Raw genomic sequence first — 20,437 nt, 5'->3', positions numbered from 1 at the left:
TGAGTGGTATGGCCACTGAGATAGAAACAGGGGACACGTGGGAGAAAGGATAAGCTGTTTCAGGTACAGGATCTGAGACGTCGGCTGTCCTGGCAGAGATTTCTGTTACGCAACTGGATTAACAGAGGCTGGAGCTCAGCAGGGTATTCCTGGGCTAGAGACATAGATTTTGGAGACATGAGCATAAACACGATCACTGAAGATTTAGCCGTGGAGGAGATTCCCCAGGACCTTTCAGAAAATGAGGAGGGTAGAAAGTCCTCAACCAAACTGCGGAGACACCAACATCTAAGGTACAAAGGAGTGGTCTGGGAAGGTAATGGAGGAGGGGATGCTCCGCTGTGTGCTGGAAAAGAGAAAAGCAGGTGCAAGGCTATCTTCCTGAAGAGATGCTCCTTCCAAGTTAAACCGTGACATTAAAGCACGCTTCTAAGCCAAAAGACAAATCCATCTGAAACTTAAGTTCCACAGAGACATACGCGTTTAAAAGTCTCTTAAAAAACTATCCATCTGTCTGCAGACTTTGGAGAAGTACCAGAAAAGAAAAAGAAGGAAAGCTGTAAAACATGGGAGCTGGGACAGGAGGGCAGGAGGGGACACGGAGAGTAGGGGGCTGTGTTGACACACCCAGCTGCCACGATGAACTGCATCCCACCCATCAGCACTGCTGCTCCCTCCCTTCTCCCCAACCCAAACACCAGCCCTTGAAGGCTAATACTGCACAGACATTGTGACAGTCCCTAACCTTTAGTGCCTCACACACAAAAACTGGAAAAAAGCAACTCCTACTACCTCCTTTTACTGCCCACAGGATCTCTGATAAATCACGTAACTTCTTGACTTTGGTTTATGCATCTGTAAAGTGGAGTGACAAGACTCACAGAGTTACTGTGGGGAACACAGGTAAGGTATACAACTAGAACAATACCAGGTGCCAGGTAAGGTCCAGCTATAACTGGTGGGTCTAGATGGCCCTTCTTCTAAGCTTCAAAGTACCAAAAGCTCTTTAGGTACAGGCTTCTCCTAGTTTCTGTGCCCTTCACCTCATTAATTATAGTAATAGCGGTCAATTATCTTCATGTGAGCAGCATGCCCTTGGCTAAGAATATAATTCCTTATGAAAAGTTTTAAAAAAGAAAACCAAACTCCATTCACATAATTTCTTACAAAGACCTTTCAAGAACTATAATCCTAAGGAAATAAAGAATACTTACACCAGATTCTTCCAATGAGGTCTACTAATGAAAATAAAATAGAGAAAATAAATATAAATTTTAAAATACTCAAAATAGTCCATGAACCAAAACTGACTTTTTGTTTTCTTTCATATGTATTCTAATTTCCTAGTAGATTTTCCCTTCCTGGTAATTTGTACATGGCAATGAGAAAATGGATTTGTGTGCCAGGAGCCTCTCCGTTTACCTGTGCGGGGACCAAGCACTCACACTTATGAAGCAGAATGCCACTGCATTCACCGAGCACCTCTGCAGGCTCTGTCTGGAGTCATCAGCTGCCAGACAGTCTGCCAAGCCCCTTCGGACCTCCCATCATGAACAGGCTGGGCCCCTGACTGCAACCCAGCGGAAGATGATAATTTGCACAGGACTCAAAGGCCACCAAGACAACCCAATGAGGCATACTGTTTTCTGAGCCACCATTCAGTTCTTAAGCTTACTTATCTGCTTCTGGATACCATGAGCCAAAATTACCATCTTCTAGATTTTCATTTCCTTTTTACAATAAAGACACATCACTTAGGAAAACAAGACTGAATTTCAGTCTCTAACAACCCAAAAGACCAAAACATGAGCCATCCAGCAGGAACCTTTTCCAGGCCAGGCCCCAACGAACCTGCATGGAAGAAAATGCTATCATGATATAAACTTATAAACATGAGGCAGAGGTGAAGCACGGTATTTAAGAACAAAGACTCTGAGGTCAAGCTGATGCAGGGGGAGAATACTGGCTTTAGCTAGAAAATCTTGGTTAAGCTTCTTAATCACTTGTACTTCATTTGGCTCATTTGAAAAATGGACTGAACTTGTAGGTTGTTGAGAGGAAATGTCAAGTGCTTAAAACAGTGCTTGCAGGACATCAGCAAGATGGTGGAAGAGCAGGTGCCCAGCTCACATGCCCCAACACAAACAACCACTTGGCAGCCATCCACGGACAAAAGTCTCTTTGTGGGACTTTTGGGATCTAAGCAGGAAGCTGCAAAACTCAATGAAGCCTAAGACCAAGAAGCATCTCTCGGAGAAGGCAGGCCCATGCCCCAGTGGTATGCTCACTGGCAGGGATCCCAGCTACAGACTGAAAGCAGCCCTGTCCCCATGGACTTGGCTCCAACCCAGCTTAACCATGGTCCTGAAACCAGCTACAACTACCAGAGGACCCCAGAGGAGCCACATCCACCCATGGCCCTTTTATCACACCTGCCAACCCCAGACCTGACTGTACCTCCTGTGACCTGACCCCAAACCCCACTAGAAGGAGGTCTAGAGACACTCCTACTGGCCCAGGGACCCAGAAACACCCATCTTTTCCCCTGGCAGCAGGTCCGTTGACCTCACTCCTAGCTGTGGAATCTGTGGCAGCCCTCCGACTCAGTTCTAGGACTGATCTCTGTGGCCTGAGGGCAATACTGTGCACTCATGGAACTAGAGGAGACATGCCTCTATGGCCCCCCCAAGGGCAGGTCTGCCAACCTCAGTCCCAACTGCAGATCCTGAAGAACCCTGTGACCCTACTCCAACCCTGCTCTAGAAGGCAGTGCTGCCCACCCAGAAACCTGGTACAAGTATACTCAGGATATAGCTGGAGCCACACCCATCCATATCCTCCCTGGTGAGAGGCTCACCAACTGCAGACCTGAAAATGGCCCCATGACCAGCCTCGAGACCTACTCAACTACAGTTCCAGAGTCAGCCCTGTCTACCCGGGATAGAGGCAGGATCCATAACCACCCATGCCCCTGTCACAGGCCTGCCAATGTTGGACCCAACTGCAGACCCAGTAGCAGCCAGGTTACCCTGCTCAACTGCAATCCTGAAGGCAATCCCATCAGTACAGGGACATAGAAGGAGAAGGCCTTTACCTGTTAAAACCAGCCTGTAAAGACAGGAAGAAGTGTTTACTGCTTTAAATACACAGACGTCAGCGCAAGGTTACATGGATCATGAAGAATCGGGCAAACTGACAGCACTACAGAAAACTAAAAAAACCCCAGGAACCAACACAAAAGAAATGGATATATATAAATTTCCTGACAAAGAATTCAAAATAGGGGTGCCTGGGTGGCTCAGTTGGTTGAGCTACTGCCTTCGGCTCAGGTCATGATCCTGGAGTCCCGGGATCGAGTCCCGCATCGGGCTCCCTGCTCGGCAGGGAGTCTGCTTCTCCCTCTGATCCTCCCCCTCTCATGCTCTCTGTCTCCCATTCTCTCTCTCAGATAAATAAATAAAAAAAAAAATCTTTAATAAAAAAAAAAAAAGAACTCAAAATAATTGTCTTAAGGAAGCTCAGTGAGGTTCAAGAAAATACAAATAGCTCAACAAAATCAGGGGGAAAAATTCATGAACAAAATGAAAATTTCAACAAAAAGGAAAAGAATCAAACAGAAATTCTCAAACTGAAGAATACAACGAAAGAAAAGAGAAATACAATAGAGACCTCAACACTATCAAGCAGAACAAAGAATCTGTAAACTCAAAGACAGGTCATTTGAAATGATTCAGTCGGAGAGAAAAAAAAGTGAAAAAGAGTGAAGAAAGCCTATAGGATTTATAGGATGCCAACAAGTGAATCAATGTATGTGTTATGGGACCTGGAGAAGGAAAATAGGACAAACGAAAGAAGAAGAGAGTTTGTTTAAAGGAAAAATGGCTGAAAATCTCCCAGACCTTCCCAGGCTCCTCAAGCTCAAAAGTTCCCATATAGGATCAACCCAAAGATTACACTAAGACATATTATAATTAAATGATCAAAAGCCAAAGATAGTCTATTTTTAAGGCAGCAAGAGAAAAAAAGACTTGTCACATATAAAGGAACCCCTATAAGGCTATAAGCAAGTTTCTCAGCAGAAACTGTGCAAGCCAGGAGAGAGTGGGATGATATATTCAAAGTGCTGAAGAAAAAACTGCCAATTAAAAATAACATACCCAGCAAAGCTGTCCTCCAGAAATGAAGGAGAGATAAATACTTTCTCAGACAAACAAAAGCTAAGGGAGATTACCACCACCAGACCTGTCTTGCAAGATATGCTAAATGAAGCTCTTCAAGTTGAAATGAAAGAATACTAATTAGTAACACAAAAACATACAAAACATAAAACTTACTGGTAGAGGTGAAGTATTCTAAGTCAAACTTAGAATACTCCCAATACCATAATGCTAGTAAGTAATTTTTAACTAGTGTAAAAAGTTAAACACAAAAATATTAAAAATAACTATAGTTACAATAGGTGTGGTAATGGATAAACAACATAAAAAGAAACGTGACATCAAAAGCACAAAATGTGTTGGTGGGGGGAGTAGAAGTGTAGTTTTTGTAGCAACTGCAGGTAAGTTTATAGCTTACACTATAAGGTGTTTCATGTGAGCCTCCTGACAACCACAATGCAAAATCCTACACTAGATACACAAAAGATTAAGAGAAATGATTCAGAGCATACCCCCAAAATCATCAAATCACAAAGGAAGACCATAAGAAAGGAGGAAAGGGACAAAAACTACAATGAAGTCAGAAAATGATGAACAAAATGGCAAGAGAAAGTTCTTACCTATCACTAACAACTTTAAATATAAATGGATTAAATTCTCCAAACAAAAAACACAGAGTGGCTGAATAGATTTTGGAAAAAAAAAAAAAAAAAGACCCAACTATATGCTGCATACAAGAGACTCACTTAAGCTTTGAAGGCACACATAGGCTCAAAGTAAAGGGATGGGAAAAGATATTCCATGCAAATGGTAACCAAAAGAGAGCAGGGGTGGCTATATTTATACAGACAGAAGATACTTTAAATCATAAACTGTCAAAAGAGACAAAGAAGGTCATCATATAAAGATAAAAGGGTCAATTCAACATGAAGCTATAACAACTATAAATATGCCTGCACCCAACATCAAAGCATGTAAATATATAAAGCTAACACTGATAGATCTGAAGGAGAAAATAGATAGCAATATAATAATACTCAGATAGCAATACAATAATACTCTCTATAATGGATAGATCACAGAGAGAGTATCAATAAAGAAACAGCAGAACTGAACAACACTATAGATCATATGGACCTAACAGGCATATACGGTACTTCCCACCAACAGCAGAAGAACAGACATTCTTCTCAAGTGCAGATGGAACATTCTGCAAGATAGATTCATGTTATTTCACAAAACAAGTCTCAACAAATTCAAGCAGAGAAAAATCATTTCAAGGTTAGATTTATCTTTTTTTTAAAGATTTTATTTATTTGTTTGACACAAAGAGAGAGAGAGAGAGAGAGCACAAGCAGGGGGAACTGCAGAGGAAGAGGGAGAAGCAGGCTCCTCACGGAGCAGGGAGCCTGATGTGGGACTTGATGCCAGGACCCCAGGATCATGACTTGAGCCGAAGGCAGACGCTTAACCAACTGAGCCACCCAGGTGCCCCAAGGTTAGATTTAAATGTAAGACCTGAAACTGTAAAATTCCTAGAAGAAAATATAGGGGGAAAGCTCCTTGATATTGGTCTTGGCAATTATTTTTTTTAATATGACAATAAGAGCACAGGCAACAAAAGCAAAAAGAAACAAGTGGGACTGTATTTTACTTAAAAAACTTCTGCACAGCAAAGAATCAATAAAATGAAAAGGCAACCTATGGAATGGCAAAAAAAATATTTGCAAACCATAGTATCTAATCTGTAAAATATACAAGGAATAATTCCATAGCAAAGAAAGAAATAACCCAATTAAAAAATAGGCAAAGTATCTGAGTTGACATTTTTCCAAAGAACACATACTAACGGTCAACAAGTACATGAAAAGATGCTCAACATCACTAAAAGGACAGGAAATCAAAACCACAATGAGATGTCACCTCACACCTATTAGGATGGCTATTATCAAAAATACAAGAAATAACAACTGTTGGCGAGGGCGTGAAGAAAAGGGAACTGTTTTACACTGTTCGTGATAATATAAATTGGTGCACCTGTTATGGAAAACACTACAGAGGTTCCTCAAAAAATTAAAAATAGAACTACCATATCATCCAGCAACCTCACTTCTGGGTAGAAATCCAAAAGAAATAAAATCGCTATCTTTTTTTTTTTTTTAAAGATGTTATTTATTTATTTGACAGAGACAGCGAGAGCAGGAAGACAAGCAGGGGGAGTGGGAGAGGGAGAAGCAGGCCTCCCGCTGAGCAGGGAGCCCGATGTGGGACTCGATCCCAGGGCTCTGGGATCATGACCTGAGCCGAAGGCAGATGCTTAACGACTGAGCCACCCAGGCGCCCCTAAAATCGCTATCTTGAAGAGATATCTGAACCCTCATGTTCATTGCATTACTCACAATAGCTAAGGAAACAACCTAAGTGTCAATGGGTGAATGGATTTTAAAAAAAAAGCTTATATATAAAAAATACTATCATCTTTAAAAAAGAAAGAAATTCAGCCATTTTCACAACAAAAATGAACCTGGAGGACATTATACTAAGCGAAACAAGCCAGACACGTAAATACTACATTATTTCAATTATATATGGAATCTAAAAAAGTCAAACTCACAAAAGCAGAGAATAGAATAATAGTTACCAAGGATTGGGAGAGGGGGGGAAATGGGGAAATATTGTTCAAAGGGTATAAAAATTCAGTTACGCATGATGTGTAAGGTCTGGACAGCTAATCTACAGCACGTGGACCTCCTTGGGTTGATTTTGTTGGGGGCTCTCCGTGCCTCCTGAATCTGAATGTCTGTTTCCTTGTCTAGATTAGGAAAGTTTTCAGCTATTATTTCCTCAAATAAATTTTCTGGCCCAATTTCTCTCTTCTCTTTCTGGGATCACTGTAATGCCAATGTTATTAAGCTTGCTGATGTTGCTGAGTTCCCTTAACCTAGTCTCGTTTTTTATTATCCTTTTTTTCTTCTTGCTGTTCAGCTAGATTGCTTTCAATTACTCTGTCTTCCAGCTTGCTGATCTGTTTTTCTGCTTCCTCTAGTCTATGATTTATTCTCTCTAGTGTGTTTTTAATTTCAGTTACTGAGTTCTTCATCTCTGATTGGTTCTTAAAAAATAGAGGTAGAAAACATAAAAAAGAACAATCAGAGATGAAATTTCTATCAGCAATATTGCTTTATCTCCATTTCATTTAGTTCTTTTGCTGTAATTTTGTCCTGTTTTTTTCATTTGGGACATAGTCCTCTCCTTATTTTGTCTAACCCTCCGTGTTTGTTTCTATGTATTAGGAAAGTCATTTATGTCTCTTGATCTTAAAAGTAGTGGCCTTATGGAGAAGAGGTCCTATAGTGCTCGACAGTGCAGTGTTCCCGCTTCACCAGAACCTGGCACTTCAGGAGTGTCTCCTATGTGTGCTGCATGCACCCTACTCCCGTGGTTGAGCCATGTTTGCCTTCAGTCCACTTAGTTAGAACAGCTCTCTATGCTTGTTGTGGTCTGTGTTTGGTCACCGCACTGTTAAGGGGTCAGTCTGGGGCCACACTGGGCTTGTAGTTCTGTCAGACCAGATGCCTGCCCTCAGCCCATTTGCCAGGGCTGCAGTCACACTTAACTGCAGAGTGCTCTCACTGAGCTGTTCCCTGAAAGGCTTTCATTGGTGGGCAGGGCCTGCAGTCAGACTAGGTGTCTGCCCCCAGTCCATCTCTTGGGGTTGCAGTGACTACAGGGCTCTCTCTTTGTGCTGCTCTCTGTGAAGTTTTTGTTGGTGTGTGGGGGTGGCAGTCAGACTGAATGTGTGACCCCAGCCCACTGCTGGGGCTGCAGTGGAACTGGTGTGTGGGGTTATCTTCTCTTCTCCCTGACAGGAGTCACTTTGGAGTGGTGTTGGCCACTGCTGGGACTGCTTGAAGAACGAGAAGATTCTGGAGCTGCCTTGGAGAGACTCCTGCCTTAGTGGGGCTGCTTGGATAGGGAAGTCTGCAGAATGTAGGGGCAGGACACATGGTGTTAGTTAGCAAGATATATGCTGGTCTTCTTGCAGGATGGGACATGGAGTTGCTTTGGAGGGACTCCTGCCAAGTGGGGCTAGTTGGATGGGGCAAGTCCATAGAACATGGGGGCAGGGCATGTTTTATTAGCAAGGTCTATGCAGGTGCTTACTGGTACTGCTTGAAGGATGAGATCTGACCAGGCTGCTTTGGTGGGACTTCTTTCAGGTAGGGTAGGCTGGACAGGGCAAATTCAAAGGACAACCCAGGGTAGGACACATGGTGTTAACAAGCTATATGGAGAGTGTTCAAGCTGGTTCTTGCAGGTGTCTGGGTATTTAGCCCAGGCAGGGGGCGGGTGTGAGAAATGGCTTCCGCCAGCTCTTTTATTCTTGGGAGAAAAGGCTCACTGACTATAAAAACTCACAAAGTTAAGCCCCTCTGGCTTTCAAAGCCAAATGCTATGGAGATTCATCTTCCCAGTGCAGGTTCCCTGTGTCGGGGGTACCTGGTGTGGGGTGTGTTCCTGTCCCTTCTCCGTGCTCCAGGCTCCATGGTATTCCTCCCATTTATGGTTCGTCTCACTGGTTAGTTTGGCTCCTGACTGGCCAGGACCCTGTCCTTCTTACCATTTTTCAATGTGGCTTCTCTACGATTAATTGTGGAGCGTCTGTTCTTCCAGCCTTTGGTTCATTTTCTGGGTTAGTTACACCAGTGTGGCTGTTACTAGGTATATCTGTTGTAGAGGTGAACTTAGGATCCTCCTACTCTGCCATCTTCCCAGACTCCTTGGTAACCCCTTTAGTCTCACAGGAGTAGTATGACTCCTGTCCAGAAGGAAGTCTCCAAGGGCAGCCATTGCCCACAGACATGATCATGTGGCAGCCTGAGCAGCCACCACAGTGATGGCCCCTAACATCCAGCTCAGGTGACCAGTGTGCCCAGGTGTCGTAATTCTGAAGACCAATTCCTTTCCTTCAAGGAAGTGGAAAAAGCATCAAGTGCATCAAGTTACCTGTGGTCTCAATTCCGCTATTACAGAAACCTTCTCCCTATCTGTGATTTGTCCTCTTGGGCAACTCAGAAAAGTGGGAAATGAACCTCAACTTCCACAGGGGTGACCACCACGGATTTTTTTACTCTTTCTACCAAGAACTCAAAGCATGAAACAGACGTAAGACTTATATTAATAAATCCTCACGTCAGCCCAGTGCAGTGAATTGTGGCACACACTCATTCACTCACTCCACTGACCATCTCAGCAAGGCTTTGGACTGCACAAGTCAGTTTCCCACAGAATAACCTTGTAATGTGGTAATGGACTCTAAAAAACTTCACTGACAGTGATTTAGCTCCAATATTTATCTTAAGCAGTACTTTTTTCAACCTTGTGTTAGGCAAAATAATGCCTCTTCCTCCCCCCCAAAGATGTCCGCAAACTAATGTCTGGAATCTGTATGTCACCTTACTTGGCAAAAAGACTTTGCAGATGTGATTAAGTTAAGGATCTTGATGGGGCGCCTGGGTGGCTCAGTCGTTAAGCCTCTGCCTTTGGCTCAGGTCGCGATCCCGAGGTCATGGGATTGAGCCCCACGTTCGGCTCCCTGCTCGGCGGGAAGCCTGCTTCTCCCTCTCCAACTCCCCCTGCTTGTGTTCCCTCTCTCGCTGTGTCTCTCTCTGTCAAGTAAATAAATAAAATCTTAAAAAAAAAAAAAAAAAGTTAAGGATCTAGAGATGGAGAGATTATCCTGGCTAACTTGGGTAGGCACCTTGTATTCCCAAGAGCCTTTATAAGTGATAGAGGGAGACAGAAGTGAGAGAAACTTGAAGATGCTACTCTTTGAAGATGAAAGAAGGGACCAGCAGTCAAGGAATGGGCGCAGCCTTTAGAAACTGAAAAGGCAAGGAAACAGATTCTCCAGGAGAGCCTCCGGTAGACATGCAACCCAGCAGCCCTGCGGACACCCTAACTTTAGTGAGTCCAATTTAAGACTTCTGACCTCCAAAACTTTAAGATAATAAGTTTGTGTTGTTTTAAGCCATTGAGTTTGAGCTAATTTGTGACAGCAGTAACAGAAAACTGATACAGACCTCATAGCAAGTTCTTTTTCCTTAGCACAATATCCTCACTCTCTTCTCCCAAAGGCTCACATTTACGGGGATCTGCCCCAGACCCTCATCTCACTTCCATATGACCAATTTTCTTCATTTTCCAATCCATGAACCCCCTTCTAATTTTATAGCTTCGGGACTGACCCTAAATCAGCCATCTTAACGATAACCTCCTAGAACTCTCATACTCCTGACATACTACTATGGTCCCAGGGCCAATCCCAACTCTAGTAGCTACCTTCTCATTCCTCTGCTCCCTTGCCATTCAGAGGCAAGTCAGGACACTTGGCTGTATCCATAGGACTATGAGAAATGTTCATTTAAATCTCACCCATCAATGCTCTGCGATGCACAGGTATACAGCATCTGAGTGGCCCTTCCCACAATGGCTCTCTCAGACCTTTGCCGTTACTTAAATTTCGGATCCTTTCCAACTCACCTTCTTGGATTACTTTAACAACAACAACAACAAGGTATCTCACCACAGTTGCCCCACTAAACCTAAAATATGTCTGCACCTTCCCCCCTGCTCACCTCCTCATTCCCCAACTCAAACCACATTCTCTTTCCTGAGGTAAACCTCTATATCCAAGCTCCTAATCTCATTCCGCTCCCCCCCGCTTCCCCCACATCCGCTCAACTTTTCGGGACCAAGGTCCCCTAGGAGCTCAAGGTCTAATGGGTTCACAGACCACAAACAGGCAATTAAAGTACCTGAGCTAGGAGGTCCTGGAAGCGGCTTGTCCAGGTTCGGCACTTAACTCATACCTGAGGGGACAAATAGCATAGTCTTCCTAGGCCACCTGATCCTCTTCAGCAACGGTGGGAGTTCAAATGGAAAAGTAAGAGGGAAGGGAAACAAGCAGAGATCCTGTGGTGCCTTCAGGGACCTGCGGCAAACAGTTTAGTCTGGCTGGGCTGACTAAAGACTGTCATCTCATCATCTCATCAGAAACCCTGTGCATCTGTTAAAAAATAAAGATGCCTGGGGCCTGCCTAGAGACAGTGTTCACAATCTGCTGATCCAGCCTACACAAAGAGTTAGGTTTCAAGTGGGGGATTTTCCCAGGGCCTCCCTCAACACTGAGGCGTTTCTCTTTCTACAGGTGAATCACCTGAGTCAATGAGAGCTTAAGTAATTTACTCAAAGACTCCCAGCCAATACACAAAGAGATGAGATTCTCCAACACATGGGTCATGTAATCATCTGTTATGGTCTGAATGTTCATGCCCCCTCAAAATGCATATGTTGAAACCCTACTGCCTGATGTGATGGTATTGGGAGCTGGGGCCTCTGGGAAGTGATTACCTCGCAAGGCCCTCATGAATGGGATTAGTGCTCTTATAAAAGAGATCCCACAGAGACCCCTTGCCCCTTCCACCAAGTGAGGACACAGCCAGAAGGTGCTTCACTATGAATCAGGAAGAGGGTCCTCACTAGGATTCAACCATGCTCACCCAAGCCCAAGCCTTGATCGTAGACTTCTCAGCCTCTGGAGCCATAGGAAATCAATTTCTGTTGTTTATACGAGTAGTTAGTATTTTGTGATAGCAGCTCAAATGGACTGAGACATCATCCAGATGTTGGCAAGTTTCACAAGATGAGATGAAGAATGTAATGTGAAATATAATTAGAATAAATATATAGGCCACAATTTCAGTTTTTAAAATTATAATAAATTATAATAAACATCTCCACAACTGCTGTGAGGATTTGTGGGTTACCAGGAGCACATATTAAAAAGATTGAAGTGCCACTGAAAATTCAGTGTGAAGCTCTCGGCTCATCTTATCTGCATAAGACAAGGTCCACACTAGGGCTATGACAGAGCCAGTCAGTCACACCTATAGAACAGAGTGTCCTTATTGTTCAAGTAAGTCACACCGGGGAAGAGATAGGAGGCAAGCCAAAGGCTTCATGAGAAACTATACTCACCACTGAACTCATTCCTTCTAAAGTAGTGCACCATCAACCCAGCTAAGCACAGCGCATCTCTGATGACAGGATCACAGGAGAGTACAACACATCTACCACACAAGTGGACAACAAAATGCCCTTGTAGATCTCACGAAGATGCAGTATGTCATAAAGCCTATGGAAGGGACAAAAGAATCTGGCAGCTAAGTCATTAGTAATGACCAAAGGAGAACGATATGAATAAAAAAGACCATGAGAAGCTACAGGTGGGAATTGGGGGTGAAGGGTTGATTACTAGAGCACATAATTCTGAAGAAAAAAAAGAAAAAAAACTTCACTCTGATCATGTCTCTAACTTCCAATGTCAAGTGAAGACTATCCTATTATTCATCATAGATTTTTGTCAGAAAAATTAATCTCTCCCCACCCCCAAAATTGATTCATAATTATAAAAAATACTTAGATAAACTTGGCTTATTTTTGTAACTTGGGCTTTGTTTTTTCCCCCACTATTAACCACAAAATTTTGGTCCTTGTTTTAAGTGGATTCGCTTTGACTTTTTCTAGGACCAATCATTTTCAGACAGTGAGAATTTCTTGAGCTTGACGGAGTTCCAGAGTTTTCAAAGGGCAGCTGTGAGGATGGTAAGATGATTCAAAACCACATCTTTGGAGGAAGAAGAGAATGAACCTTGAGAAGAACACAGTGGGGACTATAATAGCTGTATTCAAATACTGAAGGGTTGACACTGTGATTCTATTTCTCCTGAAAAGCCCAAGAATGCAGAACTAGAACCAGGTAAAAACAATGCAAACACGTCTCCTCAATATAACAGAAAACTTTAACAAATGAAATTGTCCAAAAAGTTGATGCATTGTTGTTGACAGACAGTAAGTTTCCATCACTACAGGTGTTCAAACGGATTAGAGCTAAGTCCTAGTAGAGGTGCTCCATTCTTCAGAGTCCACAGCCAATCAATGACCTTCCCCTCTCCTACTATAGATCTACTCAGCTCCTTCACCCATGGTCATTACCCACTAATCTGTTTACTCATTCAAATATTTACTGAGTCCTATTCTGTGGCAGGTACTGTTCTAGGAGCTGGGGATATTTCAGGTAACAAAATGGAGCAAACCTCTGCCCCTATAATGTAAATTCCATCACATTTTAGAGGTAATAGATACAGAGAAGGGAGGGAATTGGTCTGAGCAAGGGGGCTGGGAGGGGAATTGGGCTGGAATTTTATACAGGGTGATCAAGATAGGCCTCAATGAAGGTGACATGTGGGAGGCCTCATCAAGAAGCGATGACAAACATGAGTTCTAGGAAAATTACTTGTCATCCTATGGCTAGATCAAGTGACCACCAGCCTAATCCATGACCTTCTAGAGTCACTTGCCCCCAGCTGGCCTTTATAGCTGCACACAAGACAAAAGAGGTCAAGGGCCAATTAGAGCCCCAAGCTGGCCCTCCTCACATACCTGGAGCCAGGTTTTCCCTACTGCAGAGCAAGTGCTTGCCCCTGGGTTCATTCATCACTGCCAAAGCTCATCCATCAGCACCCAGCCCCCCACGGAGCCTCTAGAGATAACAAACTCCCTATCGCCTTCTTTTTCATTCAAATTGCATGTTGCTCAGATTCCAAAAGCTCTACGAAGTGGGAGGGTTGAAAAGGTTTATTTCAGAGAACTGGCACCCAAGAGCTGCCACAATCGCTGGCATTCCAGGGCACAAGAAACATTTGGCAAGAAACAAAAAACACTCTTAAACATGACTTGGTTCTAATTTCAAGACTCCCAGGCACCAAAATACATAGGGCTTTAGAAAAATACTCAGTAATCCTCTTATTTTCCTTAGTTGCAAAAGACAATGTTCACCATAGCACATACCCTCCCCAATGTCTATCACCCAGCCACCCCATCCTACAGGGGAGGGGGTGGGAGGATGGGTTGGCCTGGTGGTCGGTGTTGAGGAGGGCACGTTCTGCATGGAGCACTGGGTGTTACGCGCAAACAATGAATCATGGAACACTTCATCCAAAACTAATGATGTAATGTATGGGGATTAACATAACATAATAAAATAAAATAAAAAGAAATGAATGGATAATTGGAAGATTTTTCCATAAAACTGAAGTTATTCTATTAAAGTCTGTCCTTAAGTCAAAAAAAAAAAAAAAAAAAAAGACAATGTTCACCTTCCAAACCTCTCTCTCTAGGAGAAGACCTCTCCTTTAGAAAAACCCTAGCCTAAGAAGGGTTGTTCTTTTGTGGGAACAACTTTGAAACACACGGAGCAGCCTCACTTAAAGGTTCCCAGTTTGGGGTTCCAGGGGAGAAACAGAAAGATACTGATGCCAGACCCTCCAATACAGTAACCCAGTAGAATTCGTGCCCCCCCCCCCAACCACCACCAGTGAATGGATGCAACAGAACACCCAGCACTTGCACTGGGGAACGTTATACATATTTCTAGGCTCATTTCAGAGCCCGTAGAACAAATACTACTAAGCCTATTATAAAAGTGTCCACAACCTGACCTCCAGAAAGAGCCTGCAATGACAATATCTGGAAAATGAGGCACTGTGATAAAAAGCCCCTGGGAGGCACATACCCTTAGGACATAATTACTCCCCAGGTTCAACGAAAGCACAATCAGATTTGAAACTTTTTTTTTTTCTTCTGGTTTCTAAGGTGCTGTTGCAGCTCAGCAAAGGCCCCTGGGAATTACTTTATCAGGGCTACTAGGAGACAGCTTAGCACATTCAGTCTTCCTGGAGGCACTATTCTCAGGGCAGAAGCATAGAACTTTAGAATTTTACTACCCAAAAAAGGCTTGGGGGGGGGGGTTCCCAAGTCTGTGACCACATTCATGACCTGGGTGCCTGGGACCTAAGCTTCTGGCAAAGTGACAGGGGAGTCGGGAAGATCAAGTAAGAGACCCTCCTCAGCTTCTCATGCAATTCGTAGGAAGCTCTCGGTTAATAGAAAGGAAAGGTCACTTCAGTAATGAGCTCCCAAGAAGCCTCCCTGGGGAAGGGTTGGTGCTCTCAACAGCCTGTTCCTACTTAAAGCCCTGTCCAGGCTGCAGGGTGAGCACACAACCAAGTTTCCTAGGACAGCCCTGTTGATGGATGCTTGCTGTGCGAGCCCAGTTATTAAGAGCTCCCGATTTCATTCTCCTAAGTGTCGTAGTTTGGATGCTAAATTATATGGGTCCCCTAAGGAAGTGTGACTGAGTTCTAGAGCATATTTTGCAGGTTTACCTGTTTCATGGAACACATACCTCTCCAAGTCCACCACTGGTTTCAGGACATACTCTGGGCAAATTCTTTCCACGTCTCTGTAGACCCAGCCAGGAGAACAGCAGGGTGAGGTGGAGCCCAGCTGCCTGGGTTTGTATCTCAAGTCCCTCGCATTTAACAGCAGTGAGACCGTGGACAAGTTCTTTCTAACAGCTTCCATTTGAAATCAAAATGGCGATAAAAGTAATTGCTAAGAGAATATTCGTAATCAGTTAATATTTGTAAAGTGCTTAGAGCAGTGCCTGAAACAGGGTAAACACTCTATAAATGTCTGATAAGTAAAAAACAAATATGTAGTCTTTATGTCTAATAGGTAAGTGAATTTCTATAAAGGGATGGTGAGCTTCTAGTTCCCCTCCCTACTCAAGGACTTCTTGCTGACATAAATAAAACCTCCTTGCCCGATCCTGGGTGGTGCTGGCTAGGAACAGAGTGCTGCGGGCTTGGAATGGAGTAACTGCTGCTAGGAGGGTGCCCTTTTCCCAGACAGTATATAATCAACTACACTACAACCACAATTAAACCAGTTCAAGCAGAACAAAGAATCAGAGGCAACTCTCCTGGGTTGCAGTTGGCTGTCAGAGGTCACCAAATATCTCCGTCAGTACTTTTATGTGCTTAACGTGAAGAGAACTCTGCCTCCTCACATATTTGGCAACTGTGATTCACACTTAATGTATGTGATTCAGGACTTCAAGAGCGTCAAAGGTGCTCTGACAACAACCAATTTTAGATGAAATTCAGAGCAACCAATTTAAGATGAAAGCATCTCAGTATCTATCTCATGTATAAAATTCCATGTGTTGAATAAAAAAAAAAAAAATCTCCTTAATTCTGCAGAGAGACACCTCTCCACCAGAGACAAAATAGGTGCTTAGGATAATCATCTCATAAAAGTGGGCCACACCACCCCATCCTATTGAAAACACAAATTACCAATCATCTAGATACCTGACTTTGGGAAAACATCAGCTTAGTCATTTCCTTTTCACTGTTGTCACCGTTTTGCCTTTGAGATCGTTTCAACCTTTCAGATCGTGTCAACCTTTCAGACATGATTTGAACACTCTATTAAGAGGATAAATTCTTATGCAACAGCTTCTTTGGAAGGAACTGGGTCCCTGAAGCGGTCTCAGCTACCTAAGAGGGCACAGCACCACACACACTAAAGACCTGGGAGAGGCACGACAATGGAATGCTAGATAATTTTATCAAGAGCTGATTTTAAAAGGTGGCTCAGAGGCGGGCACTGCATGCCTAAGTACGGATGCATTGGTTTTTAGCTAAACAGTCCTCTCAGACTCACTTCACCTTCGTTCTGTCTAGTGAGTCACAGAGGAGATGCGATTCCTAAGGTCTTAAAATTCTGAACAAATGCAAAGAATGCAAGTGAGGAGACCCCACACAAAAATATTAAATAAGAAGGCAGAGGGATATTAAGAACAAACACAGGGGCGCCTGGGTGGCTCAGTCGGTTAACCATCAGCCTTCATTCAGCTCAGTTCATGATCCCAGGCTCCTGGGATCCAGTCCCCCATCGGGCTCCCTGCTCAAAGGGAAGTCTGCTTCTCCCTCTCCCTTTGCCCCTGCCCCCGCTCGTACGCTTGCGCCTCTCTCTCTCTCTCCTCCAAATAAATAATCTTAAAAAAAAGAAAAGAAAAACAAAAAGTCGGCCTGGCGCAAGAAGGTTTTCCATCAACCTTATTTTCGAGGGCTAAGAAGACGTTCCCATCCAATCATTTCCTAATAATTATTTTTTAATCAACTAAGAAAACCAAGTCATTTCCAGCACAGACTCTCAACTATGAAAGAGTTTTACGGCCCTCTAAAATAGAAGATAGAAAGGAGTGTAAGTATTCATCACCCATTTACTCCGATTTCATGAATTTAATGCAAATTTCCTTCAAAATAATGAAGATGAGCAGGGAATCGGACAAACCCTAAGTCAGACTCCACACCCCAAAATCCTACTAGCTCACATTTTAAAGAACCCGCTTTAGCAAAAAGGGGGAACTCCCCCGCCGCCCCGCCACATCAGGGGGCGCAACTTTCCAGCCCCGGGCAGGGCGGGGTGGGTTGGAGGGAGGGCAGGAGCGTTGCGTTCAACCCGGCGCTTCCACCCTCCATCGCTTCAACAAGTTCCCTCTCTAGGCTCCAGCAAATCACGCCCACCACCCAAACTCTCCGTGGAATTTTTCTCTCGAAACTGAAGACTGTGCGCTTCATTTTCACACGCAGGAATGTTTCCTCCCGCTCATTGCTGCTACTTCCCTGGCATTCCGTGACATTTTCCCACAACTACGAGTCCGCGCGTTCGCACCTCCACCCTCCAGCGGCCAACCCACTCCAACCTCAAACCGCACGCGGCCTGGATTCTGCGCCTGCGCCGCACCCGGGACCACCGCCCCCCCTCCCCCCCCCCGCGCGCAAGACCCCCTCCCCACTCCCGTCCTCCTTGAGGGAACTTGGGGTACAACGCATAAAGGTCACTCCTCAGTCTTCCAGAGCCCGCCGCGAGAAGCGAGAGAAATAAGCAACCCCGGAGCGCGGGAGAAGGGGGGTGGGGAAGGGGAGGCGGTGTCGGGTGGGGATGGGAGGGGAGGGCAGAGGGGAACAGGGGGGAGGCCGGATGGGACCTTGTCACCAGGATCCCCACACAGTCAGCACCCGGACTTAGGTCCGCGAGGCTGGGGCTCTCCGCCGCTCGACCTTTCGGGTTCTCCCAGATGGTCTTTCGGGGGCGTCTCGGCACTGCACCCCGCTCAGCCCCCGGCATTGTTCGCGCTCCGCTAGCGCATCTGAGAGGCGCCGGGGGAAGCGCGGCCCGGGCCTCGGCCCCTACCTCCACGAGCAGCCCGAGCAGCAGCGCCGCCACCCTCCGGGGCAGGCGGCTCATGGCTCCGTGTCGTCTCCGGGTGTGCCCTGCTATCGAGTCGCGGGCGCGAGTCAGCAGCACGTCCCCAGTGGCGCGGGCGACAGGGCGGGGGTTCGGACCCCGCGCCAGCCGGATTTGGGGGCGCGGGGCGGCCGGCGGCGGCGAACCTTAGACGCGCCGCGCTGCCCTCGCTGCGCTCCGCCCCGCGCTCCGCCCCCGACTCGCGCGCGCTCCCGGCACGCCCGCTTGGGCTCGCGCCCGCGGGCACCGGGATCCAAGCCCAGGCGGTTACACTGCTGCTGGGCGCCCGGGTCCGCAACGCCTCGAGGCGCCCGCGGGGAGCGGGGATAGGGGTTGCAGGGCCAGGCGAGCGGGAGAGGAGCTATCGGGTGTCTTCTTCTCCCTCGATGGAGACCGTCCTGTCACCCTCGAATAGACCCAGGAAGGTTTTGGAAAAGGAGCCAAGTCTTCGCGTGGTGAAGCTTGTTTCGGAGGGAGGTGGCTGTAGATCAACCTGTCGCTCCGTCTTGCATCCTGTGCTTCTGTGTTCTTCACTCTCCCTCCTATTCCTACAAACCGCGGGCGCCGGCAGCCGTGCCCCCTACCCACGTGTGACAGAAAGGACAGCCAAAGGGAGAGGGAGACGGACTGTGAATAGAAGGCTCCTTACACCTCACTTCTCATTAAGATGTCGGTGCTTTTTATGTCTGCATTCTTTTCCCCTGGTCCTACCTGGACTCCACGGCAATAGGTCCCACGTTCAAGTCCACCCTCCCACTGCTCAGTTTGTGATGTCCTTGAACTCTGCTGACTCACCTTTCCACCTCCACTACCTAGCACCCACCATATTTATTTTTCACAACGTGGCTCAGATCTCAACTCATCAGTGCAGTTATTCAACAAGCATTTATTGAACTTGTAAGATGTACCAGACCCTGAGCCAGAGGGCCAGTATGTAGAGGTGGGCTTCTTGAAAACTTAATGCTGGAAGTTTAAAGGGATAGTCACTTACAAGACTATGACACATCCAGGGTGCTGAGTGGGGAGACCAAGGGGTCAAGGGTAATAAAGGAGCATAAAGGACATAAACGATGACTGGAGGTAGAGGAGGGAGTCGTGGAAATACGTATCACCTAACGCTAATCCCAGACACTTTCTAGCCTTCATCACATGTCCTCATCTGATGATTTTAAAATATGCACCACTCATGGTCCAAACCATGGGGGAGAAGGCTCAAAAGAGTGTGAAGACTGCTCCTAGAGCAGTTGCGTGTGCAGAAAGTGAAATCCGGGGTGATGTAACTGTAGGACCTAGGACGGTGATCCACTCTAAAGGATGAATTATTGCAGAAGCTGGGCCGATAGTGATTTTTCAAGGTAACCTCATAGAAAAACAGGTGCTTATCATAAATGCTCACCCTGATAATATCACCCCTGAGGCTGAAGATCCAGAACAGAAACCTACGATCATTGGCTGGCTGTTATTCCCAAGCCATGAAAATGGGAGATAATAATGTTATCGAATCAAAAGCATATGGAGGCAGAAATGTAATATTGACAAGTGGGGTTTGCTGCAACCTGAATACGTTTGAAGTCATCCCTGAGAACACAGTGATCTATGGTGCAGACTGCCTTCATCAGGTACAGACTGGGCGACCACAGCCCCAGACACTACTGTTGGATTTCCTGATGAAAATCTTGCCAAACTACCACCACTTAGAGAAGACTATGAAAGGAAGCTCAATTCCAGTTAAGAACTAAGAACAATATATGGCATCAAGATAACAGTTTGTCTTTGACCACTGTCTTTTGAAAGGGCCACAGTGTTCCTGCGCTCTTAGCAGTTTACAGAATACATGTTGACTTTATTTTGTAAAATGGAGTCAGAGGAAGGTAATGGATTATGTAATTTATGTAACTGTCTTTTGTAATTTATATAAAACACATTATTTTCCTATATCCTTGCTCCTTTTCTGAGAATTTACAGGTTTAGTTTATTTTTCTTTTGTCATATAAAATGTTGGCCATGGATTTTAGTTGTATAAAGGACTCCCCATGATAAGAAAGGGCATATTGTTA

The 20,437-nt window shown here is 45.1% G+C and overlaps 1 protein-coding gene, 1 long non-coding RNA gene and 1 pseudogene across 2 annotated transcripts in view; 2 read left to right on the top strand and 1 right to left on the bottom strand.

Moving 5' to 3' along the window:
- The window catches only part of VOPP1 (VOPP1 WW domain binding protein), a 107,736-nt gene extending 89,178 nt beyond the window's left edge, over nucleotides 1–18,558 (bottom strand). Inside the window, exon 1 of the mRNA XM_006729831.3 lies at nucleotides 18,327–18,558. Within this exon, the coding sequence (XP_006729894.1) occupies nucleotides 18,327–18,380 (54 nt within the window). The 5' untranslated portion in view covers nucleotides 18,381–18,558. The remainder of the gene's footprint in view (nucleotides 1–18,326) is intronic.
- Nucleotides 1–20,437, top strand: part of LOC145716614 (uncharacterized) — a 341,468-nt gene that overhangs the window by 119,158 nt on the left and 201,873 nt on the right. The gene's annotated exons all lie outside the window — the stretch shown is intronic.
- On the top strand, nucleotides 18,779–20,420 carry LOC145716428 (dynactin subunit 6 pseudogene; annotated as a pseudogene).

Source organism: Leptonychotes weddellii, chromosome 12, assembly GCF_054177405.1.
Source record: "Leptonychotes weddellii isolate Sample4059 chromosome 12, ASM5417740v2, whole genome shotgun sequence".
NCBI lineage: Eukaryota > Metazoa > Chordata > Mammalia > Carnivora > Phocidae > Leptonychotes > Leptonychotes weddellii.
Note: the sequence above shows the minus strand (reverse complement) of the source record. Positions and strands in the feature narration are given on the sequence as shown.